General features: G+C 44.0%; 1 protein-coding gene across 1 annotated transcript; it reads right to left on the minus strand.

Annotated features, from left to right (window-relative positions):
• Positions 1-222: 222 nt before the first annotated feature.
• On the minus strand, positions 223-23,618 carry LOC106589565 (heparan sulfate glucosamine 3-O-sulfotransferase 6). Its single transcript, XM_014179696.2, has 2 exons — positions 22,780-23,618; positions 223-1,537 (listed from the first exon to the last, which is right to left on the minus strand). The coding sequence occupies exons 1-2, from the start codon at positions 23,283-23,285 to the stop codon at positions 919-921; spliced, it is 1,125 nt and encodes a 374-aa protein (XP_014035171.1). The 5' UTR covers positions 23,286-23,618; the 3' UTR covers positions 223-918.
• Positions 23,619-24,870: the final 1,252 nt, after the last annotated feature.

Genomic DNA, 24,870 nt, shown 5'->3' on the forward strand with positions numbered 1-24,870 from the left:
TGCCTTGGAGGCTACAGGGCCTATGACCCCCACCACCACACACCACCCTATCTGCCTTCCCTCTCTGTGGTCTGGTGTGACTGAACAGTGTATCATATGGTGTGGATATTTCATAGAAAGCCATTTCATACTGAAATGTTGATTTATATGATGAAAAAATTATGTCCATTTTAGAATAAAGGCTTTAGCAACTTCAAATACAAAAGTAGTAGATAAAACATCTCAAAACATTGTCATTTTAATAAATTATACTTCCAGAAATGTACAGTCAAGGAGGGGTACATTTTATGAGTTTGGAATGAAACAAACAATGAAGAAAGATAAGGGATACAGATATAGCATATACCATAATTCTCAATAGCATAACACTTGCAACATAAATAATAGCAATTTTACAGCACACAGAGTAAATCAGTAATATATTTTGTTAACAAAAAAATAGAACACAGTCCAGCGTTTATACCAGCAATAGTCTTCTGCATTGTTAAAAATAATGTCACCTAAACATCTTTGCGATTGCATTTTAAAACATGAGAATGGGATAACAGTAAAAATGATGTGTCATTAATAAAATTATTTTAGAAACGCACTTGGCTTATTGTAGTCTAGTTTATTGAAATAGTATTAGCATATTTGGGATGAATATTTGGCAGGCTCGTGGAGCAGTTTTGTCAGAATATGTATTTTTTATTACATTGTAGTGACACAACAATCATACTTGGAAAATCACATCTGTTTATACAAGGAGATTTAAACCCTCTCTTTAAAAACCAAAATATACTAGTCTGTCTGTTTCCACCAGTCCCAGCCGAAGTCACGAGGACCTGTCATTTGGCAAAACCTCAGGTTAAGTGGCCATTACAAGGCCTGTAGATCCTCTGGAGACACATGTCTATGCTCTATCCCGTCCCATTTCCATCAGTCCCAGCCAAAGTCATGGCCTGTCATTTGGTAAAACTTCATATTGAATGGCCTATAGAACTCCCTGAGCCTGAGCAGCACCTCTGGAGAGATCTGTGGATGAGGCCTTCCCTTAGACTTCCCCAGACAGCGTGGCCTGCTGCTCCCCTCAGGCTTCTTCAGGCAGGGGAAACCCTTGGTCTGGTTGAAGTAGAAGTGTTTGTCCGTGACCACCCTTTTCAGCCCCAGGAAGTCCTGCACCCTGCCCATCTCCCCAGCCGGGTCCGTCACCAGCCGCTCCCCGCTGACGAAGAGGAACTTTGAGAGGGGGAAGTAGCGCAGCCAGTTCTCCAGGTGCTTGGCGTAGATCCCGATGCGCACGGCGCTCCAGGAGGTGTCGATGAGGCCCGTGGTTGAGTTCCGGAATGTCAGGCTCTGGAAAGACGGAAGGCCGGGTTGTTTGGACAGCGTCTGGGTGTAGTCGGACACGGCCCGGGTTACGGGGTCTCGGACCACCACGATCAGCTTGGTATGACGACTCAGGGCGAAGAGACGCCGAGGAGCCTCCTTGGTGACAAAGTAGCTTGGTGTCTTCTCCATGGTGATTTGGCTTTCCAACGTCCGAGGCATCAGGTTTCTGAGAGGAGAGGAGAGAAGAGGAAAGATTTGATTAGTGGTTCCCAAACATTTGGTAAACTAACCCACTAAAAGCTTCTGGGAATGCAACAAACTTTAAGACCTTTGGAACCTGGTTTGTGTGTCATAAACATGACCTGATCTGCTTCCACATGTTTTATATTACAACATTTTATGGAATATTAATATTCCATGCGTTATTGGAGTGTTCCAACCGTCCCCTTTGATGCTCCCCAGCCTTGAGGGCTTCTGATTTAGCTTTGTAATTAGTTGGTTAGGTCTGTGATTACATCAATATAAACATCTACATTAGACGCTGGCCTCGCTGAAATGCATGTCAGATGGAGAGGAAGTCAATGAGTGGGTGCTTAAGGGAAACCACAAAACCATAATAACCAGTGAAAAGTCATTTCCACAGGACTTCCTCCTCCTTCACAAGCCTGTCAGAGCACCTCTGAGAGCTGGGCTGAGAGCTGGGCTGAGAGCTGGGCTGAGAGCTGGGCTGAGAGCTGGGCTGAGCGGGCTCTCCTTCAGGCTGCCTGGACAAATACAGTGCATTCGGAAAATATTCACACCCCTTGACTTTTTCTACATTTTGTTACGTTATGTTTTTTTTTAATCCCTCATCAATCTACACTCAATACCCCATAATGACAAAGCGAAAACAGGTTTTTAGAATTATTTACATAAGTATTCAGACTCTTTGTTATGAGACTCGAAATTGAGCTCAGGTGAATCCTGTTTCCATTGACCATCCTTGAGATGTGTCCACAACTTGACTGGAGTCCACCTGTGGTAAATTCAATTGATTGGACATGATTTGGAAAGTCATCATTGAGGGAAAGATGAACGGAGCAAAGTACAGAGAAATCCTTGATGAAAACCTGCTCTAGAGCGCTCAGGACCTCAGACTGGGGCGAAGGTTCACCTTCCAACAGGACAACGACCCTAAGCACACAGCCAAGACAACGCAGTAGTGGCTTTGGGACAAGACTCTGAATGTCCTTGAGTGGCCCAGTCAGAGCCCGGACTTGAACCCGATCGAACATCTCTGGAGAGACCTGAAAATAGCTGTGCAGCGACGCTCCCCATCCAACCTGACAGAGCTTGAGAGGATCTGCAGAGAAGAATGGGAGAAACTCGCCAAATACAGGTGTGCCAAGCTTGTAGCCAAGAAGACTCTAGGCTCTAATCAACAAAGCACTGAGTAAAGGGTCTGAATATTTTGTATTTTTAATACATTTGCAAAAATGTATAAAAACTTGATTTTGCTTTGCCATTGTGGGGTATTGTGTGTAGATTGATGAGGGGGAAACAACTATATAATCCATTTAAGAATAAGGCTGTAATGTAACAAAATGTGGAAAAAGTCAACCGAATGCACTGTATACTATGCCATGTACTGTCTATCGTATACCACTGACACTGCAATAAACTCCCCAACAGACCAGCACCAGTCTGACAAATGAGAAATAGACTGGCACCCAGGTTAGCAGTAAAGAATCTGATGATGAGCTAAAGAGATGAAAGACAGCTAATAGTCTCCAAATTGTTTCATTTTTATTTTATTTAACTATTATTTAACCTTTAAAAATGTGTCCTTTGACAGTTGGAACCTAATGTTGGAACACTATCTAAAGTGGAATCCCAGAAGTTCCATTTTAGAATCCTAAGGACAGAAAACAGGAATCCTTCCAACTCTCCTCAGAAAAGGACCACCTTCATTTCATTTCAAATGAGGGGATTCAAATCTTACGGCGGGTTTATGTTTTAGAAGTCCAAGCATGAAGGAACGTTCCAACTCCTCAGAAAATCCCTCATTTAATTTCCACGGATGGTTCCCCCACGTAGCATAGCCATGTGGTAGATACTGAGAGTGGGTCTCAAATGGCATCCTATTCCCTAGAATACGGTGCACTAGGGCTCTGAACAAAATTTGTGCACTCTATAAGGAATAGGGTGCCATTTGAGACGCATTCCAAAAGCTGTCATCAACGTGGTTGGTGTCTGGTCTCTAAATGCAGGGCTCTGGCCTGAGCTGTGTGGGGAACATACTCCTCTCTGATCCAAATCTGACATCCCCACCACGAATGTGCCATGAAGCTAATCCTGAAAACATGGCCTATGTTTTTACAACAGACCACCTCTTTTTTTTTTTACTACAGCCTGGGTATGAGTGGATATGAGGATCAGGTATATAGATAACACTCATACTACAGAACGAAATCTGTTAGGTGTTAGGTTTTAGAGAGGATTTATCTCAATGGGATCTCAATGGGATCTCCTGGTTCAATAAAGGTTAAGGAAAAGAAAACCATGTAGATAACGTTTCATTGGCTATAGCATGTTGATATTAATATTACAACATAAGAGGTCAAATAGTAACATAGAAAACCTCCTTTCAAGAGCAACAACTCCACTGGGATCCAGCTTTAGAGGGACATATCTCTACACATTCTCTCCTGTCTTCCTCTGTTCTGAACGACTCCCACGGTGGCCGATCAGTTACGTAGGACAGCATTGTGCTATAATTCTATCACTTCATAACTCTGTTCATTTCAAGATATAAAGGAGACCATTTCCTTTACAACTACCCCTACAACCCATGACAACTAAAGATTTATACTTATTTCATTTGATACTTCTTTTGCTCTTTCTTTTTATAATTTTTTTAATGTTTTACAATAATTATTTTGGGCTGCCATACAGAGGTGCCAGTCTGTTTGTGTAGTGTGTACTCAACAGTAACTGAATGTTTAATTCTGGACAAACAGGCTGATGGCATCCATGCTGGACATGTCCCGGCTTCCATTGCCATCATATTTACATTCTTTATTTAAATGTATTATTTATTTAAACTTTATTTAACTCGGCAAGTCAGTTAAGAACAAATTCTTATTTACAATGATGGCCTACCCCGGGCCAAACCCGGTCGACGCTGGGCCAATTGTGCGCCGCCCTATGGGACTCCCAAACACGGCCGGTTGTGATACAGCTTGGAATCGAACCAGGGTCTGTAGTGACGCCTCTAGCGCTGAGATGCAGTGTCTTAGACCACCGCGCCACCCGGGAGCCCCAAAACACTGTCCTTCACAGAACTCTCTGGCTACAACACAAACCCAAGTGGGAGGGAGGGAGGGAGGGAGGGAGGGACCCACATTAACCTGGTCAGCCTTATCTCACAGTATTAAAGTGAGACCATATACTAGAGTGTATACCTATTCAACTGCTGTTGTTGTTCTTTATCAGATGTTGTTGCTCTCTGTATGGTTTCCAACGGCAGCCAGGTTAGCGGAGGCTAGCTAAGTGACCCGCTGTTTGTTTTGATCACACATTAGCCTAGCGGTAGCACTGCTAGCATCTGGCGCAAGAATGCAGGTCAGAGGGTCCACAGATGTGTGTTTATCTCCATAGACCTGCTGTACTCACCGTCTGGGTGGCCCTCAGCTCTATTAGGCCCTGTTGTAAAATACCTCAGGTTAATAGGCTACTGTTTATGACCGTATTGTAGAGACTGAACTAAGTACACCGACCTGAGTGTGTGTCAATGTCATCTCAAAAACAAGGGGAAAAGACAAGCTACACACTAATTGTGGAAACTTTAATGTTGACAAATATTGACTTAATCGTTTTTGTACTAAGTAGGTGAGCGCACTCGTAAAACGCAGCATCTGGGCATTAGCATGCGTGTGCGTAGGGGCGTCATGCAGCTCCAACATCTGAGGGAGCACAACGTACGTGAGGATGGCTGGGGACACACACACACACACACACACACACACACACACACACACACACACACACACACACACACACACACACACACACACACACACACACACACACACACACACACACAAAGTGCTCCAACCTGGGCTTTTAACTCTTATTTGTCTTCCTAGTGTTAGCTCTCCTCTCCCCATGTGTGTAAACATAGGACAGGAGCTTTGATTTAAAAGTTGGCCACACTCTCAAAAGAACACACCTAGACACACCCACCCACACACACACACACAAACATATGGGCATGCACATACACACCCTTACACCCTTATGCAGGAGCAGCTTAGACTCGGCACTGTTACCAGCAGGACAGGATGAGGTTCTCTGTGTGTGTGTCTGTGTCTGTCTGTCTCTGTGTGTGTGTGTCTGTATCTGTCTGTCTGTGTGTGTGTCTGTCTGTCTCTGTGTGTGTGTCTGTATCTGTCTGTCTGTGTGTGTGTGTCTGTGTCTGTCTGTCTGTGTGTGTGTCTGTGTGTCTCTGTGTGTCTGTGTCTGTCTGTCTCTGTGTGTGTGTCTGTGTCTGTCTGTCTGTCTGTCTGTCTGTCTGTCTGTCTGTCTGTCTGTCTGTCTGTCTGTCTGTCTGTCTGTCTGTCTGTCTGTCTGTCTGTCTGTCTGTCTGTGTGTGTGTGTGTGTGTGTCTGTGTGTCTCTGTGTGTGTCTGTGTCTGCCTGTCTGTGTGTCTGTGTCTGTCTGTCTCTGTGTGTGTGTCTGTGTCTGTCTGTCTCTGTGTATGTGTCTGTGTCTGTCTGTCTCTGTGTGTGTCTGTGTGAATGCGCACACATGCAAATGTTTGTACCAGTATGAGCACGTGTGTGAAATGCAGTAGAGGATATAAAGATTTGTTGCTAGGTAGGAAAGGTTTTCCCTGTTGGTCCCAGGGCTCAGACCCTGTATGCTGTGATCTATGTTGGCTCTGTGTAACTTTACACTGTGACCCCCGCCAGACCCCTCTGGGAGAGAACATGGGCCTTTCCACCCTGAAGGTCAGAGGCAGACACTTATGATTCAGTGGGTGAGACCATCGGGCCCACGGGGGATGCTTATAATGCAAGATGTCTTCAGCTCAGCATCTCTCTCTCTCCCTCTCTTTACTTATTTTCTCAGGGATACTTCCATAGGACATTGCAAGTTACATTATGAGTACACACAGTGTGCAGGAATGTTGAGAAGACATTTTGTAAACCAATTCCCATCACTGGGGGACTGCATTTCTGTCACTACAAGTTCAATGTCATCTGGAGGCTTAAACACAGGGCATGTTGCCTCTGAGAGCTGAGACATGCCTTTGACTCTTTGTCCCCTGCGTTAGACTCAGTACTCTGCTACTCTGCAGAGGGAGAGGCTTGTCATTCCTGGGAGAAGAAAATGGAGGCCTCAGGAGTTAGTGAAGAGTAATTAGAAGTCAAAGTCAGCAGGAAACAACAATAAAACGTGTGTGTGTGTGTGTGTGTGTGTGTGTGCGCGCGGTACAGTAGCATAGCATAGTAGAGTCTAAGGGTGTAACGTACACACCAAGGCTGTCGGACAACACACCCACGCTGGTTTAATACAGCAGCCAGAGAGTGGTGAGAGTTCTATTTGTTGAGGAGGTTTAGGCCTACATCAGTGAGGTAGGTCGGTAAGAAAGACCTAAAGAATGTGTCTACGAGGGGGAAAAGTGAACATGACAGTTAATACAGAGATTATTACAGCAGGCAACTTTGAGAAGAGTCAGTGGGAAGCGGTCTCACAGTTTCCTCGGGAGAGATAATGACAGTGTAGAGAGAGACAGAAAGAGAGAGAGAGAGAGACAGAGAGAGCGAGAAAGGGGGAAACAGCTCAAGCCTCCAGACTGTCTACTGCAGGATAAAGCCTGACATTCCAACTCCAGAATTAAAAAGAGAGAGAGAATTGGAGAGATACTAGTGTGAGAGAGCAAGAGACGGGAGAGTATGTGTGAGAGAGAAAGACAGAAAAAAGTGTGTTCCTTGCTGTAATTGCCCCCCTCCGTCTTATCGAATGGGAAAATCAGCCTGCGTTCCTCTGTGTTCCTGCCTGGCCCACAGTGGGTTAGCTGTTAGCTGTGCGGCTTTATCAGTGGGTGACCATGGGCCAGGGGCCCACACCCTGAGATGAACAGATGAACAGACAAGAGGAGGAGGAAGAGAGAGATGGACAGATAACTGGAGGGTCACTTCCTTCCTCCTTCCTCCCTCAGCCTGACCCCAGTCATTCTTTACAAAGAACTACAGAAACCCCGTTTTTAAGAGAACCTCCACCTTTAAAACCATACTGTACTTCTTGTTCTAAATTAATATTTCATAAGGGCTTCTAATGATTCTCAGAGCCAGGTTGAAGTGTGTTTTTCTGTGCACTTCATAAAAGCAACTCCATCCCTTTTGAACCAAAGTTAAACATTATCATCTAATACTATACATCAAATCAAATCACATTTTATTGGTCACATACACATGGTTAGCAGATGTTAATGTGAGTGTAGCGAAATGCTTGTGCTTCTAGTTCCGACCATGCAGTAATATCTAACAAGTAATCTAACAATTTCACAACAACTACCTTATACACCCAAGTGTAAAAGGATGAATAGAATATGTACATATAAATATATGGATGAACGATGGCCGAACGGCATAGGCAAGATGCAGTAGATGGTATAGAGTACAGTATATACATATGAGATGAGTAATGTAGGGTATGTAAACATTATATAAAGTGGCGTTGTTTAAAGTGACTAGTGATACATTTAATTACATCAGATGGCAAGATGCAGTAGATGGTATAATTTTTAATTATTAAGTGGCTAGAGATTTGAGTCAGTATGTTGGCAGCAGCCTCTCTATGTTAGTGATGGCTGTTTAACAGTCTGATGGCCTTGAGATAGAAGCTGTTTTTCAGTCTCTCGGTCGCAGCTTTGATGCACCTGTACCGACCTTGCCTTCTGGATGATAGTGGTGTGAACAGGCAGTGGCTCGGGTGGTTGCTGTCCTTGATGATCTTTTTGGCCTTCCTGTGACATCGGGTGCTGTAGGTGTCCAGGAGGGCAGGTCGTTTGCCCCCGGTGATGCATTATGCAGACCTCACTACCCTCTGGAGAGCCTTGCGGTTGAGGGCGGGGCAGTTGCCGTACCAGGCGGTGATACAGCCCGACAGGATGCTCTCGATTGTGCATCTGTAAAAGTTTGTGAGTGTGTTTGGTGACAAGCCAAATTTCTTCAGCCTCCTGAGGTTGAAGAGGCGCTGTTGCGCCTTCTTCCCTACGCTGTCTGTGTGGGTGGACCATTTCAGTTTGTCCGTGATGTGTACGCCGAGGAACTTAAAACTTTCCACCTTCTCCACTACCGTCCCGTCGATGTGGATAGGGGGCTGCTCCCTCTGCTGTTTTCTGAAGTCCACGATCATCTCCTTTGTTTTGTTGACGTTGAGTGTGAGATTATTTTCCTGACACCACACTCCGAGGGCCCTCACCTCCTCCCTGTAGGCCATCTCGTCATTGTTGGTAATCAAGCCTACCACTGTAGTGTCGTCTGCAAACTTAGGCAAGATGCAGTAGATGGTATAGAGTACAGTATATACATATGAGATGAGTAATGTAGGGTATGAGAACATTATATAAAGTGGCATTGTTTAAAGTGGCTAGTGATACATTTAATTACATCAGATGGCAAGATGCAGTAGATGGTATAGCGTACAGTATATACATAAGAGATGAGTAATGTAGGGTAAGTAAACATTATATAATATAAAGTGGCTAGTGATAAATTGATTACATCAATTTTTCCATTATTAAAGTGGGTGGAGTTGAGTCAGTATGTTGGCAGCAGCAAGACATCGGGGTCCGCGACGGGGCTGGTTTTCTTTTTGTAGTCCGTGAGTGACTGTAGACCCTGCCACATACCTCTCGTGTCTGAGCCGTTGAATTGCGACTCTACTTTGTCTCTATACTGACGCTTAGCTTGTTTGATTGCCTTGTGGAGGGAATAGCTACACTGTTTGTATTCGGTCATGTTTCCGGTCGCCTTGCCCTGATTAAAAGCAGTGGTTCGCGCTTTCAGTTTTGCGCGAATGCTGCCATCAATCCACGGTTTCTGGTTGGGGAAGGTTTTAATAGTCGCCGTGGATACAACATCACCAATGCACTTGCTAATAAATTCGCTCACCGAATCAGCGTATACATTAATGTTGTTGTTTGACGCTATCCGCAACATATCCCAGTCCACGTGATCGAAGCAATCTTGAAGCGTGGAATCAGATTGGTCAGACCAGCATTGAACAGACTTGAGCACAAGCGCTTCCTGTTTTAGTTTCTGTCTATAGGCTGGGAGCAACAAAATGGAGTCGTGGTCAGATTTGCCGAAAGGAGGGCGAGAGAGGGCTTTGTATGCGTCGATGACGTTAGAGTAACAATGATCCAGGATTTTGCCAGCCCGGGTCGCGCATTCGATATGCTGATAACATTTAGGGAGCCTTGTTTTCAGATTAGCCTTGTTAAAATCCCCAGCTACAATAAATGCAGCCTCGGGATATGTGGTTTCCAGTTTACATAGAGTCCAATGAAGTTTTTTTCATGGCCGTCGAGGTGTCTGTTTGGGGGGGATATACACGACTGTGATTATGATCGAAGAGAATTCTCTTGGTAGATAATGCGGTCGGAATTTGATTGTAAGGAATTCTAGGTCAGGTGAACAAAAGGACTTGAGTTCCTGTATGTTGTTGTGATTACACCACGACTCGTTAATCATTAGGCATACACCCCCGCTCTTCTTCTTACCAGAGAGATGTTTGTTTCTGTCAGCGTGATGTGTGAAGAAACCAGGTGGCTGTACCGACTCTGATAACGTATCCCGAGTGAGCCATGTTTCCGTGAAGCAGAGAACGTTACAATCTCTGATGTCTCTCTGGAAGGCAACCCTTGCTCGGATTTCGTCTACCTTGTTGTCAAGAGACTGGACATTGGCAAGCATTGGAGTATACTCGGAGCGGTGGGCGATGTGCCTGTCTACGGAGCCTGACCAGAAGACCACTCCGTCTGCCCCTTCTGCGGCGCCGCTGTTTTGGGTCGCCTGCTGGGATCCAATCCATTGTCCTGGGTGGTGGACCAAACAGAGGATCCGCTTCGGGAAAGTCGTATTCCTGGTCGTAATGTTGGTAAGTTGACGTTGCTCTTATATCCAATAGTTCCTCCCGGCTGTATGTAATAACACTTAAGATTTCCTGGGGTAACAGTGTCAGAAATAATACATAAAAAAATACGAAATACTGCATAGTTTCCGAAGAACGCGAAGCGAGGCGGCCATCTCTGTCGGTGCCGGATGTAGATAGCAGGAGGTTGGTGGCACCTTAATTGGGGAGGACGGGCTCATGGTAATGGCTGGAGCGGAATAGGTGGAATGGTATCAAATACATCAAACACATGGTTTCCATGTGTTTGATGCCATTCCATTTTATCCGTTCCAGCCATTATAATGAGCCGTCCTCCCCTCAGCAGCCTCCACTGCTATACATCATGCTGCATTACTCTTTCCCCAGCATCTGCTACCGTTAACACTGTTGGTGAGGGAAAAATACCCCCCCCCTTCATTTTCCCATGAATTACCTACCTTTTCCAAATTAATTGAAATTACAAGTACACCTCAGAACTCTCTAATGGACTCCAACCATTGGCCATCTGGTGTCTACCCAACTCTATGAGAAGACTCAATACTGGACTGCAGTGAATGCCACTTCCTAAATTGTTAAATGTCCCACTCCTTGTGGTTGTTGCCCATCCTTGAATTGTTTTAACTGAGGAATGGGATTACAGTTGGCAGAAAACCGGGACTGCAGCTGCTGGGAAAGATAGTGTTTGTCATTAAGGGGCCAATCCTGACCCAGTAAATTGTGTGTGTGTTTTTGTGTGTAAGAGAAAGAGAGTCTCTAAAATACACAGCACAACAGAGAGAGAGAGAGAGAGAGAGAGAGTCTCTAAAATACACAGCACAACAGAGAGAGAGAGAGAGTCTCTAAAATACACAGCACAACAGAGAGAGAGAGAGAGTCTAAAATACACAGCACAACAGAGAGAGAGAGAGAGTCTCTAAAATACACAGCACAACAGAGAGAGAGAGAGAGAGTCTCTAAAATACACAGCACAACAGAGAGAGAGAGAGAGTCTAAAATACACAGCACAACAGAGAGAGAGAGAGAGTCTCTAAAATACACAGCACAACAGAGAGAGAGAGTCTCTAAAATACACAGCACAACAGAGAGAGAGAGAGAGAGTCTCTAAAATACACAGCACAACAGAGAGAGAGAGAGTCTCTAAAATACACAGCACAACAGAGAGAGAGAGAGAGAGAGTCTCTAAAATACACAGCACAACAGAGAGAGAGAGAGAGAGTCTCTAAAATACACAGCACAACAGAGAGAGAGAGAGAGTCTCTAAAATACACAGCACAACAGAGAGAGAGAGAGAGAGTCTCTAAAATACACAGCACAACAGAGAGAGAGAGAGAGTCTCTAAAATACACAGCACAACAGAGAGAGAGAGAGTCTCTAAAACACACAGCACAACAGAGAGAGAGAGAGAGAGCGATGTCGGCATATGAGAAAGCATTTATTTGGTTTTCAGATTTATTTTTTTGAACTTCCTAGATAATGTTCACATTCCGAACAGAAAAGGACAGAGTTCTCCTTCAGACAGAGTTCTCATTTTAATCAGTCACATTTCCTCACAATTAAACATAACTATTGTCCAAGAAACCAATTTGTCTTACATTATTAAAGACAACCCATAAAATGTTTCCTTAACTGCTTTTCATAACAAAGAAAGGTGTGTTCCTATGATTCCTATAGCGAGTCTACGTTCTCACGCTCTCTCCACTTCACCCTCACCCTTCTGCCCTCCTTACCCTCTCACCCACTCACCCAGACGGTCAGTCGGTCAGTCGGTCAGTCAGTCAGACATTAAACAGAGATGGTCAGGCAGGGCAGAAGGCAGAGGCCACAGCTGAGACAACAATACACACTGTGCTGTCAATGATTCACCAGCCTCTCCAGACAGAGGATGGTATGCTGGGTGATGTGGGTAGAGGGTCAACCTAAAGGGTCCTGGGTAAAATTATGCGCCAGACAGCTCCTGGATGAATTATAATCCAATAACTGCCCTTGTTGATAGACTAGGGCAAATAAGCAGACTCTGATTGGGACTGGACCCCGGTTAAAATAAGTTTAGACAGTTTGAAGTGTAGGGATTCATGTGTAACTAAACAGAGCAACTCTGGTGTTGTTGCAAAAACAAAGCTGCCCTTTTCGACTGTCACACTTGTATCACTATCCTACAGTCGCTACAACGACTAGGCCTACTACAGTCTCTGATAACTAGAATTTCATTCGTCCACAAATGTATAATCACAGCTTTACAGAAAACAGAAGACATTTCCCTCTGGTCTTCAGCGTTGACTGGGTGTGTATTATGATTCCAGAGAGGTGTAGTGCTATGTGAGGTTGTTATAGCTGTGACATCCATCTTGCTGTGACAGGGACATGGGAGGATGAGGTCGGGAGGGAAGGAGTGGGGGATCATTTTTTACACTCCACCAAACATGAACCCTAATCAGTCACTGTAACCTGGGAGTCATGTTAGAGACCTGCAGGCTGACAGGAATCCAGGCCACTGGATCAATACTGTCATAGCTCTGTTGCTCTATCTGTTTAAAATGGATTCGTTTATAATGAGGGGAAAGAAGGTAGAAAAGGCTTGGTAATGTGGCAGTGAAAACATCTCTGGGTTAGTCTTACATTATTATAGTAAATGAGCATCCAAGTAGCCTACATTTGCTAGTTAAAAAATAAACATCATACCTTTTTGAAAGTCCACAACAATATTAATATACCGTATGTGCGAATGCAGCAGTAATTGGTAAACTGTATAGGGAACACCGTTTTAACTAATCCATTGCCATGTGGTTCTATTCACTGAGCAAATGATCAGTTAGCTAATCATGTATATAGACCTAATTAGGTTAGGCATCTGGCTATTGAGGACATTGATTTGGAATAGTCAGTCCCTTGTTCTATCACACTAAGAGGGTTGGAAAGGAAGTCCAATGGACTTTTCCATTTGTCCAATACTAAATACTCATATTGTTATCATTTTCACATCTCCTATACATGTCCCTTTATTTCATTAACTATCATCTGATTGGATAGGGCATAACATGCGGAAGGTGAAAGGTCGTCCAATGACGAGCTGTCAAAATATTGAGTTGGGCGATTAGGTTTTTCTCCAGATTGAAAATCCATACCCATCCCAACAAAATTTATCAAATCACGTTTGATTATTCAGTTATATTTGCCCCATTTCATTTTGCATATTGACATCAGTCTTGAAGACATTCCTTTGGTTTCTTGAATGCATGCCATGCATGTATTGTAGATCTCTCTTTGACCGTACACCGCCATAGCCTGAAATAATGACACAGACTAGCCGACCAGTGGACCTTGTCAGGGAAACAAAGTCTCCTTTGTTCAGTCCAATTCTATATATTTGATTTATTTCAGAGACACTTTGACCATGAAAGGCCCTCCCAAAACCTTTTTGTTGGGCCAAAGAACTCTCTCTCTCTCTGTCTCTAACACTATTTCAAAACCTTAAAAATGTGCCTGGGAATTCAGCAGTGGAAGAATCCCTTGTGATTGATTTTAAAAAAGGCAGTCAAGAAATAAGAGCTGGACATTCCTGTCTGCATACTGTGACCAATGCTACACTGAATTATGCAAGAAAATATACTTCTGAAGAATCCTGTCCCCCCAATCCCCACACGTTTCAAAGTCTTCACAGTGTGTGTAGGGTATAAATGTCGTTGGTTGAAGGATCAACGACACCTTGTCAACAAGATTGAATATTCAGCCGTTAAGGACCCTCCCCTGCAGTGCCCTGGTAAAGGTACCAACAGCTGAATCAATAGGAAACCCTAGTTTAACAGATCAATATTGGAAATGACATCTACAGTATATCCAATGGATATTCATGGTGTCATGAAAAGGTGTGGTTTAATGGTGGATCGCAGAGTAGAATGGGGAGAGGGAGATGTGACACCTGACTGGCTTTGATCTGAAACGCTTATGCTACTTGCACACATGCAATGGAAACACACACACACACTCACACACAGAAAGAGTAGAAAGAGCTAAACCCTTTAAACATGTTCTCTCCCACAAAACCACATAACCATTTCCAAATGCATCGAGAGGCCAAGTTTTTTCCACATATAAGCATTTCTTCTAAAACAATTTGCCAAATGCTTCTTTAACATGTCCATGTGTTTTATTTGGTTACTAACTGAAGACAGAGGACAGTGTTCATTTTCAAACTCAATGCAGTGTAATAATACACTTTGAAATTAAGAGCTCTGTCAAATTACATAATGCTTAAGTGATATTTTCCAGTCCAGTCTAAATGCTTTATGCTGCCGTCTTAAATGGTGCCTGGAGTGATTCCAGTCCAGATACGAATGTATATCCAATGGGTTTTTACTTAATTCTATGTCCATGTGAATAGCAACACTTTGCCCTTATGCCACAGAGTTACTCTATAACCGATTTGGTAACAAGAATGTTATTGCTCTGCCGCACACATAAAACAGTGATTGAATTGCCTTGAAAGGTCAGATTCTGTTTCATATCAGTTACTGTGTAGTTACACAAGTTACTATACAAGACATCATAATCCCTTGTGTAATACCTTGGTATACCAAAGACCCCATCAATTAGGATACAAGGCCTTTCACACAAAGGAGAGAAGAGCGGAGGGAGGAGAGAGGATGGAGCTGGTAATGATAAGGGATTAGACTGACTGATTTGGGTGCTTTGACACTATTCTCATTACTCCAACACAGTACTACATACTACGTCTTAGATAAGAACCAATAAACCATCACATCCTTAGTCACAGATCTAGGATCAGCTTTCCCTCCCCAAATCCTAACCTTTACCGTTAGTGGAAAATACCCAATACTGACTTTAGATCAGAGCCTTGGCTTGGGGCAACTTCCCCCTACACTGACAAGCTGGTACTCCACAACGTTATGTCATCCCTGCTTCCCTGAGCTGTCTGAGCTAATGCCTGACCTGTCATTACAGCAGGCCAATCCACACAGTGTTGACAATGCCTGTCGTCAGATTAGGAAAGACTAAAACCACACTTATGAGATAGAAGAGAGACTAGAGAGCTGCTGTGCAGCTGCAACAAAGCACTACATGGACTGTGACAGTGTTAAAAGATGTGTTAGAAGGTCACTGGTCTCCCAACACCATCAAAGGCTGTAGCCAGTAACTCTTGTAGTGCCACAATGTAGGCTACTACCCAATCATCTGCCTGGACTCACAAACTACACTGAATAAAAATATAAACACAACATGCAACAATTTCCAAGATTTTACTGAGTTACAGTTCATATAAGGAAATCAGTCAATTGAAATAAATTCATTAAACCCTAATCTATGGACTTCACATGACTGGGAATACAGATATGCATCTGTTGGTCACAGACACCTTAAAAGAAATGTTGGGGTGTGGATCCAAAAACAATGCATCACAACACATCTCCTTCGCGTAGAGTTAATCAGGCTGTTGACTGTGGCCTCTGGAATGTTGTCCCGCTCCTCTTCAATGGCTGTGAGAAGTTTCTGGATATTGGCGGGAACTAGAACACGCTGTCGTACGCGTCGATCTAGAGCAGTGGTTCCCAAACTTTCTATAGTTCCGTACCTCGTCAAACATTCAACCTCCAGGTGTGTACCCCCTCTAGCGATTTCGATGAGGCTCTCTTGTTCAGATATCGGTAAGTGGATAGGAGGCAGGGCATGAAAGGGATAACGAATCCAGTTGTTTGTGTCGCCCGTTTCAGGAAAATACCTGCGTAATTGCGTACCCAGCTCACTCAGGTGCTTCGCTATATCACATTTGACCATGTCTGTAAAGCTTGAGTTCATTTGCACACAAAAAAAATCATACAATGATGGAAAGACATGTGTGTTGTCCTTGTTAATGCAGACAGAATAGAGCTCCAACCTCTTAGTTACTGAGAGTCCCTGTAATCCTAGATTCAGATCATTCAGGCGAGAAAAAACATCACCCAGACAGGCCAGTCATGTGAGAAACTCGTCATCATGCAAGCGGTCAGACAAGTGAAAATTATGGTCAGTTAAGAAAACTTTAATCTTGTCTCTCAGTTAAAAAAAAAACGTGTCAATACTTTGCCACTTGATAACCAGCTCACTTCTGTATGTTGTAAAAGCATTACATTGTTGCTGCCCATGTCATTGCATAGTGCAGAAAATACACAAGAGTTCAGGGGCCTTGCTTTAACAAAGTTAACCATTTTCACTGTACTGTCCAAAACTTCTTTCAAGCTGTCAGGCATTCCTTTGGCAGCAAGAGCCTCTCGGTGGATGCTGCAGTGTACCCAAGTGGCGTCGGGAGCAACTGCTTGCAAGCGTGTTACCACTCCACTATGTCTCCCTGTCATGGATTTTGCGCCATCAGTACAGATACCAACACATCTTGACCACCAAAGTCCATTTGATGTCACAAAGCTGTCCAGTAATTAAAAAATATCCTTTCATGTTGTCCTGGTTTCCAGAGGTTTGCAGAAGAGGATGTCTTCCTTAATTGACCCCCCATAAACGTAACGGATATATACCATGAGCTGGGCCAGGCCAGCCACATCTGTTGACTCATCCAGCTGTAATGCATATAATTCACTGGCTATAATTCACTTTCAAAACATCTCCTGACATGTCACTGATGCATCATGAAACAGTGATGTTTGATGAAGGCATTGTCTGTATTGTTTTTTGGGCCTTGTCCCCCAGGATTGTCCAAGGCATATCCGCGGCAGCAGGAAAAATTAAGTCCTCTACAATAGTATGGGGCTTGCCTGTCCTAGCCACTCAGTAGCTCACGATATGAAACGCTTCTAGCCCCTTCTTATTAATGGTATCTGTTGCTTTTATACATGTCTTACTACTCGAAAGTCGTCTTTATTCTCGCTCAAAAAACTCCTTTGGCTCATTTTTCAAATTGTCATGTTTCGTTTCTAAATGTTTGCACAAGAGTGAAGGTTTCCTGCGAGAGAGTAACGGTCAATGTGATTGGATGTTAATAACTTGACGAGGCTACCTGTATTTGATATTGTGTTGTTATTTCGCTGAACCCTAGATGGTTTAATTTTATTTTGGGCTGTGAAGAAAAAATATATATATTTGGCGTACCCACGACGGCATTGTGCGTACCCCAGTTTGGGAATACCTGATCTAGAGCATTCCAAACATGCTCAATGGGTGATATGTCTGGTGAGTATGCAGGCCATGGAAGAACTGTGTCATTTTCAGCTTCCAAGAATTGTGTACAGATCCTTGCGACATGGGGCCATGTATTATCGTGCTGAAACATGAGGTAATGGCGGCGGAAGAGTGGCACTACAATGAGCCTCAGGATCTCATCACAGTATCTCTGTGCATTCAAATTACTATTTGTCCAGAGCTTATGCCTGCCCATACTATAACCCCAATGCTAACATGGGGCACTCTGTTCACAATGTTGACATCAGCAAACCGCTCGCCCACACGAGGCCATCTCCCCAGTACAGCTGAAACTGGGATTCATCTGTGAAGAGTGTGCCAGTGGCCATTGAAGGGGAGCATTTGCCCACTGAAGTCGGTTAAGATGCTGAACTGCAGTCAGGTTAAATCAAATCAAATTGTATTAGTCACATGCGCCAAATACAACAGGTAGGCATAAGCAGGTAGACCTTACAGTGAAATGCTTACTTACAAGCCCCTAACTAACAATGCAGTTAAAAAAAATATGGACAAGAATAAGAAATAAAAGTAACAAGTAATTAAAGAGCAGTAGTAAAGTAACAATAGTGAGACTATATACAGGGGGGTACTGGTACAGAGTCAATGTGCGTGGGCACCGGTTAGTTGAGGTAATATGGACATGTAGGTAGAGTTATTAAAGTGACTATGCATAGATGATAACAACAGAGAGTAGCAGTGGTGTAAAGGGGGGGGGGCAATGCAAATAGTCTGGGTAGCCATTTGATTAGCTGTTCAGGAGTCTTATGGCTTGGGGGTAGAAGCTGTTTAGAAGCCTTTTGGACCTAGACTTGGCATTCCGGTACTGCTTGCCATGCGGTAGCAGAGAGAACAGTCTATGACTAGGGTGGCTGGAGTCTTTGACAATTTTTATGGCCTTCCTCTGACACAGCCTGGTATAGAGGTCCTGGATGGCAGGAAGCTTGGCCCCAGTGCTGTACTAGGCCGTTCGCACTACCCTCTGTAGTGCCTTGCGGTCAGAGGCCGAGCAGTTAACATACCAGGAAGTGGTATGCTCTCGATGGTGCAGCTGTAGAACCTTTTGAGGATCTGAGGACCCATGCCAAATCTTTTCAGTCTCCTGAGGGGGAATTGGTTTCGTTGTGCCCTCTTCATGACTGTCTTGGTGTGCTTGGACCATGTTAGTTTGTTGGTGATGTGGACACCAAGGAACTTCAAGCTCTCAACCTGCTCCACTGCAGCCCTGTCGATGAGAATGGGGGTGTGCTCAGTCCTCTTTTTCCCATAGTCCACAATCATCTCCTTTGTCTTGATCACGTTGAGGGAGAGGTTGTTGTCCTGGCACCACACGGCCTGGCCTCTGACCTCCTCCCTATAGGCTGTCTCGTCGTTGATCAAGCCTTCCACTGTTGTGTCATCAGCAAACTTAATGATGGTGTTGGAGTCGTGCCTGGCCATGCAGTCATGAATGAACAGGGAGTACAGGAGGGGACTGAGCACGCACCCCTGAGGGGCCCCTGTGTTGAGGATCAGCGTGGCGGATGTGTTGTTACCTACCCTTACCACCTGTTGCAGAGGGGGGTGTTTAGTCCCAGGGTCCTTAGCTTATTAATGATAAGCTTTGAGGGCACTATGGTGTTGAACGCTGAGCTGTAGTCAATGAATAGCATTCTCATATAGGTGTTCCTTTTGTCCAGGTGGGAAAGGGCAGTATGGAGTGCAATAGAGATTGCATCATCTGTGGATCTGTTGGGGCAGTATGCAAATTTGAGTGGGTCTAGGGTTTCTGGGATAATGGTGTTGATGTGAGCCATGACCATCCTTTCAAAGCACTTCATGGCTACGACGTGAGTGCTATGGGTCGGTAGTCATTTCGGCAAGTTACCTTAGTGTTCTTAGGCACTGGCACTATGGTGGTCTGCTTAAAACATGTTATTACAGACTCGGACAGGGAGAGGTTCAAAATGTCAGTGAAGACACATGCCAGTTGGTCAGCGCATGCTCGCAGTACACGTCCTGGTAATCCGTCTGGCCCTGCGGCCTTGGGAATGTTGACCTGTTTAAAGGTCTTACTGACATCGGCTGCGGAGAGCGTGATCACACAGTCTTCCGGAACAGCTGGTGCTCTCATGCATGTTTTAGTGTTATTTGCCTCAAAGCGAGCATAGAAGTTATTTAGCTCGTCTGGTAGGCTCGTGTACTGGGCAGCTCTCGGCTGTGCTTCCCTTTGTAGTCTGTAATGGTTTGCAAGCCCTGCCACATCCAATAAGCGTCAGAGCCGGTGTAGTACGATTCCATCTTAGTACTGTATTGACGCTTTGCCTGTTTGATGGTTCGTCGGCGGGCATAGCGGGATTTCTTATAAGCTTCCGGGTAAGAGTCCCGCTCCTTGAAAGCAGCAGCTCTAGCCTTTAGCTCAGTGCAGATGTTGCCTGTAATCCATGGCTTCTGGTTGGGGTATGTACGTACAGTCACTGTGGGGACGACATCCTCAATGCACTTATTGATGAAGCCAGTGACTGATGTGGTGTACTCCTCAATGCCATCGGAGGAATCCCGAAACATATTGTTGTCTGTGCTAGCAAAACAGTCCTGTAGCTTAGCATCTGCTTCATCTAACCACTTTTTTATTGGTCTAGTCACTGGTGCTTCCTGCTTCAAATTTTGGAATCAGGAGGATATAATTATGGTCAGATTTGCCAAATGGAGGGCGAGGGAGAGCTTTGTATGTGTCTCTGTGTGTGGAGTAAAGGTGGTCCAGAGTTTTTTTTCCTCTGGTTGCACATTTAACATGCTGATAGAAATATGGTACAATGGATTTAAGTTTCCCTGCATTAAAGACCCCGGCTACTAGGAGTGCCGCCTCTGGGTGAACGTTTTCTTGTTTGCTTATGGCGGATACAGCTCATTCAATGTTGTCTTAGTGCCAGCCTCTGACTGTGGTTGTATGTAAACAGCTACGAAAAATACAGATGAAAACTCTCTAGGTAGATAGTGTAGTCAACAGCTTGTCATGAGATACTCTACCTCAGTCAAGCAATAGCTCGAGACTTCCTTAGATATCGTCCACCAGCTGTTATTTACAAAAATGCATATTCTGCAGCCCCTTGTCTTACCAGACGCCACTGTTCTATCCTGCCGGTGCAGTGAATAACCAGCCAGCTGTATGTTGATAGTGTCAAGCATTAGATATTACAGTTTTGAATGTCCCGTTGGTACTGTAGTTTAATCTTCCACGTAGGTCATCTATTTTATTGTCCAAAGATTACGCGTTTGCTAGCAGAATGGAAGGAAGTGGGGGTTTATTCGATCGCCTACGAATTCTCAGAAGGCATCCCGCCCGCCGACCCATTTTTCTCTGCCTCCTCTTCACACAAATCCTGGGGATCTGGGCCTGTTCCCGAGAAAGCAGTATATCAATCGCGTCAGGCTCATCAGACTCATTAAAGGAAAAAAAGGATTCTGCCAATCCGTGGTGAGTAATCGCAGTCCTGATGTCCAGAAGTTATTTTTAGTCATAAGAGATGGTAGTGGCAACATTATGTACAAAATAAGTACAAAAAATTGTTACAAACAACGCAAATAAACAAAAAAAACACAATCGGTTGGGGGAACGTAAAACATCTGCCTGCTTCTCCGGCTTCTTCTCACCAGGTCAAGACCCTGGTGAGGACGACGAGCACGCAGATGAGCTTCCCTGAGACGGTTTCTGATAGTTTGTGCAGAAACTCTTTGGTTGTGCAAACCTACAGTTCAATCAACTATCTGGGTGGCTGGTCTCAAACGATCCCGCAGGTGAAGAAGTCGGATGTGGACGTCCTGGTCTGGCGTGATTGCACTTGGTCTGCGGTTGTGAGGTACTGCCAAATTCTCTAAAACAACATTGGAGGCGGCTTATGGCAGAGAAATTAACATTAAATTCTCTGGCAACAGCTCTGGTGGACATCACAATTGCATACTCTCTCAAAACTTGAGATATTTATGGTATTGTGTTGTGTGACAAAACTGCACATTTTATAGTGTCCTTTTATTGTCCCCAGCACAAGGTGCACCTATGTAATGATTATGCTATTTAATCAGCATCTTGATATGCCACACCTGATTATCTTGGCAAAGGAGAAATGCTCACTAACAGGGATGTAAACAAAGTTGTTCACAAAATTTGAGAGAAATAAGCTTTTTGTGCGTATGGAACATTTCTGCGATCTTTTATTTCAGCTCATGAAACATGGGACCAGCATTTTATATGTTGCGTTTTATATTTTTGTTCATTATATAGTAATTATAGTGAAAGGCAGTACAGTCAGGTAACTTGCAGAAGACCTAGGTTACACTGTCAATGCTTAGAAAGAGTACTGTACATCATTATAGGCATTTTTCTGTGTAATCCTGATTTCTTTAGTAAAAAATAATAGGTGTATGCTTGGAGACTTTCATCCCTCCATTGATGCTGTTTACATTTGTACCCAACGTCTGCAATATTCATGAACAGACTGTATTGATTTCTCCCTCTTCTTGGCTCTGTGTCACATCCTTATGTGCTCTCCTGCCTTCTGCCTAACCAGCTGATATGGGTGACAGTGAGGACTCCCCAGGGACACACACAGAGACAGACACTTAGAAATGCAGCACATCACGTCAACAAACAGCATTTTATTGGCAGGGGACTGAATACCCCGTCGAACCGAGGGGCTCTGAGAGAGGGTCCTTATTGGCGTTAGGGGATATTAATGAAGTGACACTGAAGTAAGCAGGGGAAGATAGGAACCTGTTCAGGAGAGTTGATCAATGGCAAAAATAAGGCACCAAAATATACACCTGATATACAGTAAATCCACAGACATTCTTCTCTTTTGGTGGCTGTGATGACAGGCAGTTTCACACAATATTTTGGGATGAATTATGACTAAATTATGACTTGTGATTTACCAAGCACCTATGTCACAGTGCAATAACATGATTTTACCTGGGTATCAGGTAATCTGCATTGACTGATTCAAGTGAAACATTAGGCTATTTATTATAGAAAATCATATATCTTTCCATTTTTTGGCCATGTTCAATATGTTTTCACTGCTACTGTAAATTAAAGCATACAAGAAGAAACAGATTTAATTAAAATTCAAAACAGCCCTTACTCACCTGTACCATTCCAGTCCGTTATCATAGAACCTGTCGAAGAAGTGGGGTTCGGCGCCCACAGCTCTGACATCCGGGTGAATGCGCAGAAACTCCAGAAGCGCGCGCGTGCCTCCTTTCTTTACTCCGATGATGATTGCCTGAGGAAAAGTTTTACTACCGAAGTTATTGGCTATAGAGATGTTGTTATCCGGTCGCAGTTCGTTATCATTGCCCTGCAAGAGTGAGTCAACACTGTCAAACCCGGGGAGTTCGCGAACAACCGAGCCGGGAGAACTGTTCTTGTGCGGGTCGAGCTTTTGCTGCTTCAGTCCATCATTTAGGCCTAAGATTTTGTTGATAAAAGTTGTCTGTTGGTCGTATACAGGTCTAGGTAAGGATTCGCAGTACCCAGAGAGACAGTAAAATAAGTAAGTGAAAATGATGATCATGGTAAGGAAGACGGAAAGTTTGGACTGCGCCTTCAGGTGTCCAAAGTTGAACACAGCTCTCCATTTGCTACATCCCATGAGTCGCTATACTGAGCTGGAGGGTAACACGCAGAAAACATGCCTTTTTAAATTAGATAAATTCAATGCGTTTTAAAATAAAGATTAGGCCTGGTCTTTCTTTATAAAGTTACCCATAAAAACATCGTTCATTATGAAGTCGTGCCATTACGCACTTAAAAAAAATCCATGAATATGTTTAATCATCCACTTAATAACACATAACTCTTGTTGAAATAAATATTTGTAGGCCTAACTGGGTCAATGTCAACTTGTCCAAAGTGCACAGTGCTCAGAGAAACGGAGTTTGTCCCATCTTGCTCCCTGCTCCTCTCCCTTGGCTCGCGCGCAGCCCTCTGGCCCCCATCCCCAGACTACAGACACACCCCTTTCCTTCTGGGTGTGAATCCACGCCCTATTGGTCAAATTCCCTCCCCTTACATTTTCAGGCATGATTCTGAAAATAACACGAATAACTGGCACACTGAGATAAATCACAAATAATAATGTGATTGAATAGCTTTTTAAATTACTATGTAGGCTAATTCAAGAATATATAGTTATCTTCCAAGAAATAACAGTTTGTTTAGAAATATGGTGTTTTTCCATTTAAATGTAAAAAGGATAATAAAAAAATCTCTAGATTTGTCTATGTGAAGTGCTGTTTAAAACCCTCTGTTTGGGGCTTACTGTGGTCAGTGTGTCTGTGTGGGCTGTGGGGTAGGGGTTACCCCTGTCCCCACCCAGGGCTGTAAAAGGGGCTACACCCTATGGAGCCACCTGTCTGTCTGCTAGCCCTCCTTGGCCACACACCCTATGGAGCCAGCCATGACACACAAATGAACCTCTTCCTGCTATAACAGGGCCAGACAGGTGCAGTCAGTGGTCAGCTGAAGGTCTGTGTGTGTGACCAGCATGCTGTATAAACAAACCTTCTCCCTCTTCAAGAGACAATGGTGAAAATGCAGACAGACAACCATCAGTTTCTCTCAGGTCAACTTTCTCAAGTCAGCAGCCTACAGTCAGAGCAGTGTAGCTAGACTACAAGATGATCGTAGTCTGCAGTAATTTCATCTGTGGTATTACATATTCTTTCATCAGGTAGAATGCAGTAAGTATTGGAGGAAATCAAAGTACTAGAAACCCAGCCCAGCTGCTGCTGATAAAAGCGACAAGGAAGTAAATGAGTAAAGAAAACAACAAGTGTGTCACGCCCTGACCTGAGAGAGCCTTTTTTATGTCTCTATTTAGGTTTGGTCAGGGTGTGATTTGGGTGGGCATTCTATGTCCTTTTTTCTATGCTTTGTATTTCTTTGTTTTTGGCCTGGTATGGCTCTCAATCAGGGACAGCTGTACATCGTTGTCGCTGATTGGGAGTCATACTTAGGCAGCCTGTTTTCCTTTGGTGTTTGTGGGTAGTTCATTTCTGTTTAGTGTTTTGCACCTGACAGAACTGATTGGCTGTCGGGTTTTTTTTTTGTTTAGAGTGTTCTATCTTTAATAAATTCATGATGAGCACTAACCACGCTGCGCCTTGGTCTAGTCTCTTCAACGACGGCCATAACAAAGTGGAGTAAAGGACTCCTGAAACTGGATCTCTACTACA

This window comes from Salmo salar, chromosome ssa28 (assembly GCF_905237065.1).
Source record: "Salmo salar chromosome ssa28, Ssal_v3.1, whole genome shotgun sequence".
NCBI lineage: Eukaryota > Metazoa > Chordata > Actinopteri > Salmoniformes > Salmonidae > Salmo > Salmo salar.

Excerpts from the sequence above, each read along its gene's own strand:
- LOC106589565 (XM_014179696.2), bottom strand. The coding sequence starts at position 23,285 with ATGGGATGTAGCAAATGGAGAGCTGTGTTCAACTTTGGACACCTGAAG. Across the intron at positions 1,538-22,779 it reads AACGGACTGGAATGGTACAG|AAACCTGATGCCTCGGACGT; the intron begins GTGAGTAAGGGC and ends CTCTCCTCTCAG.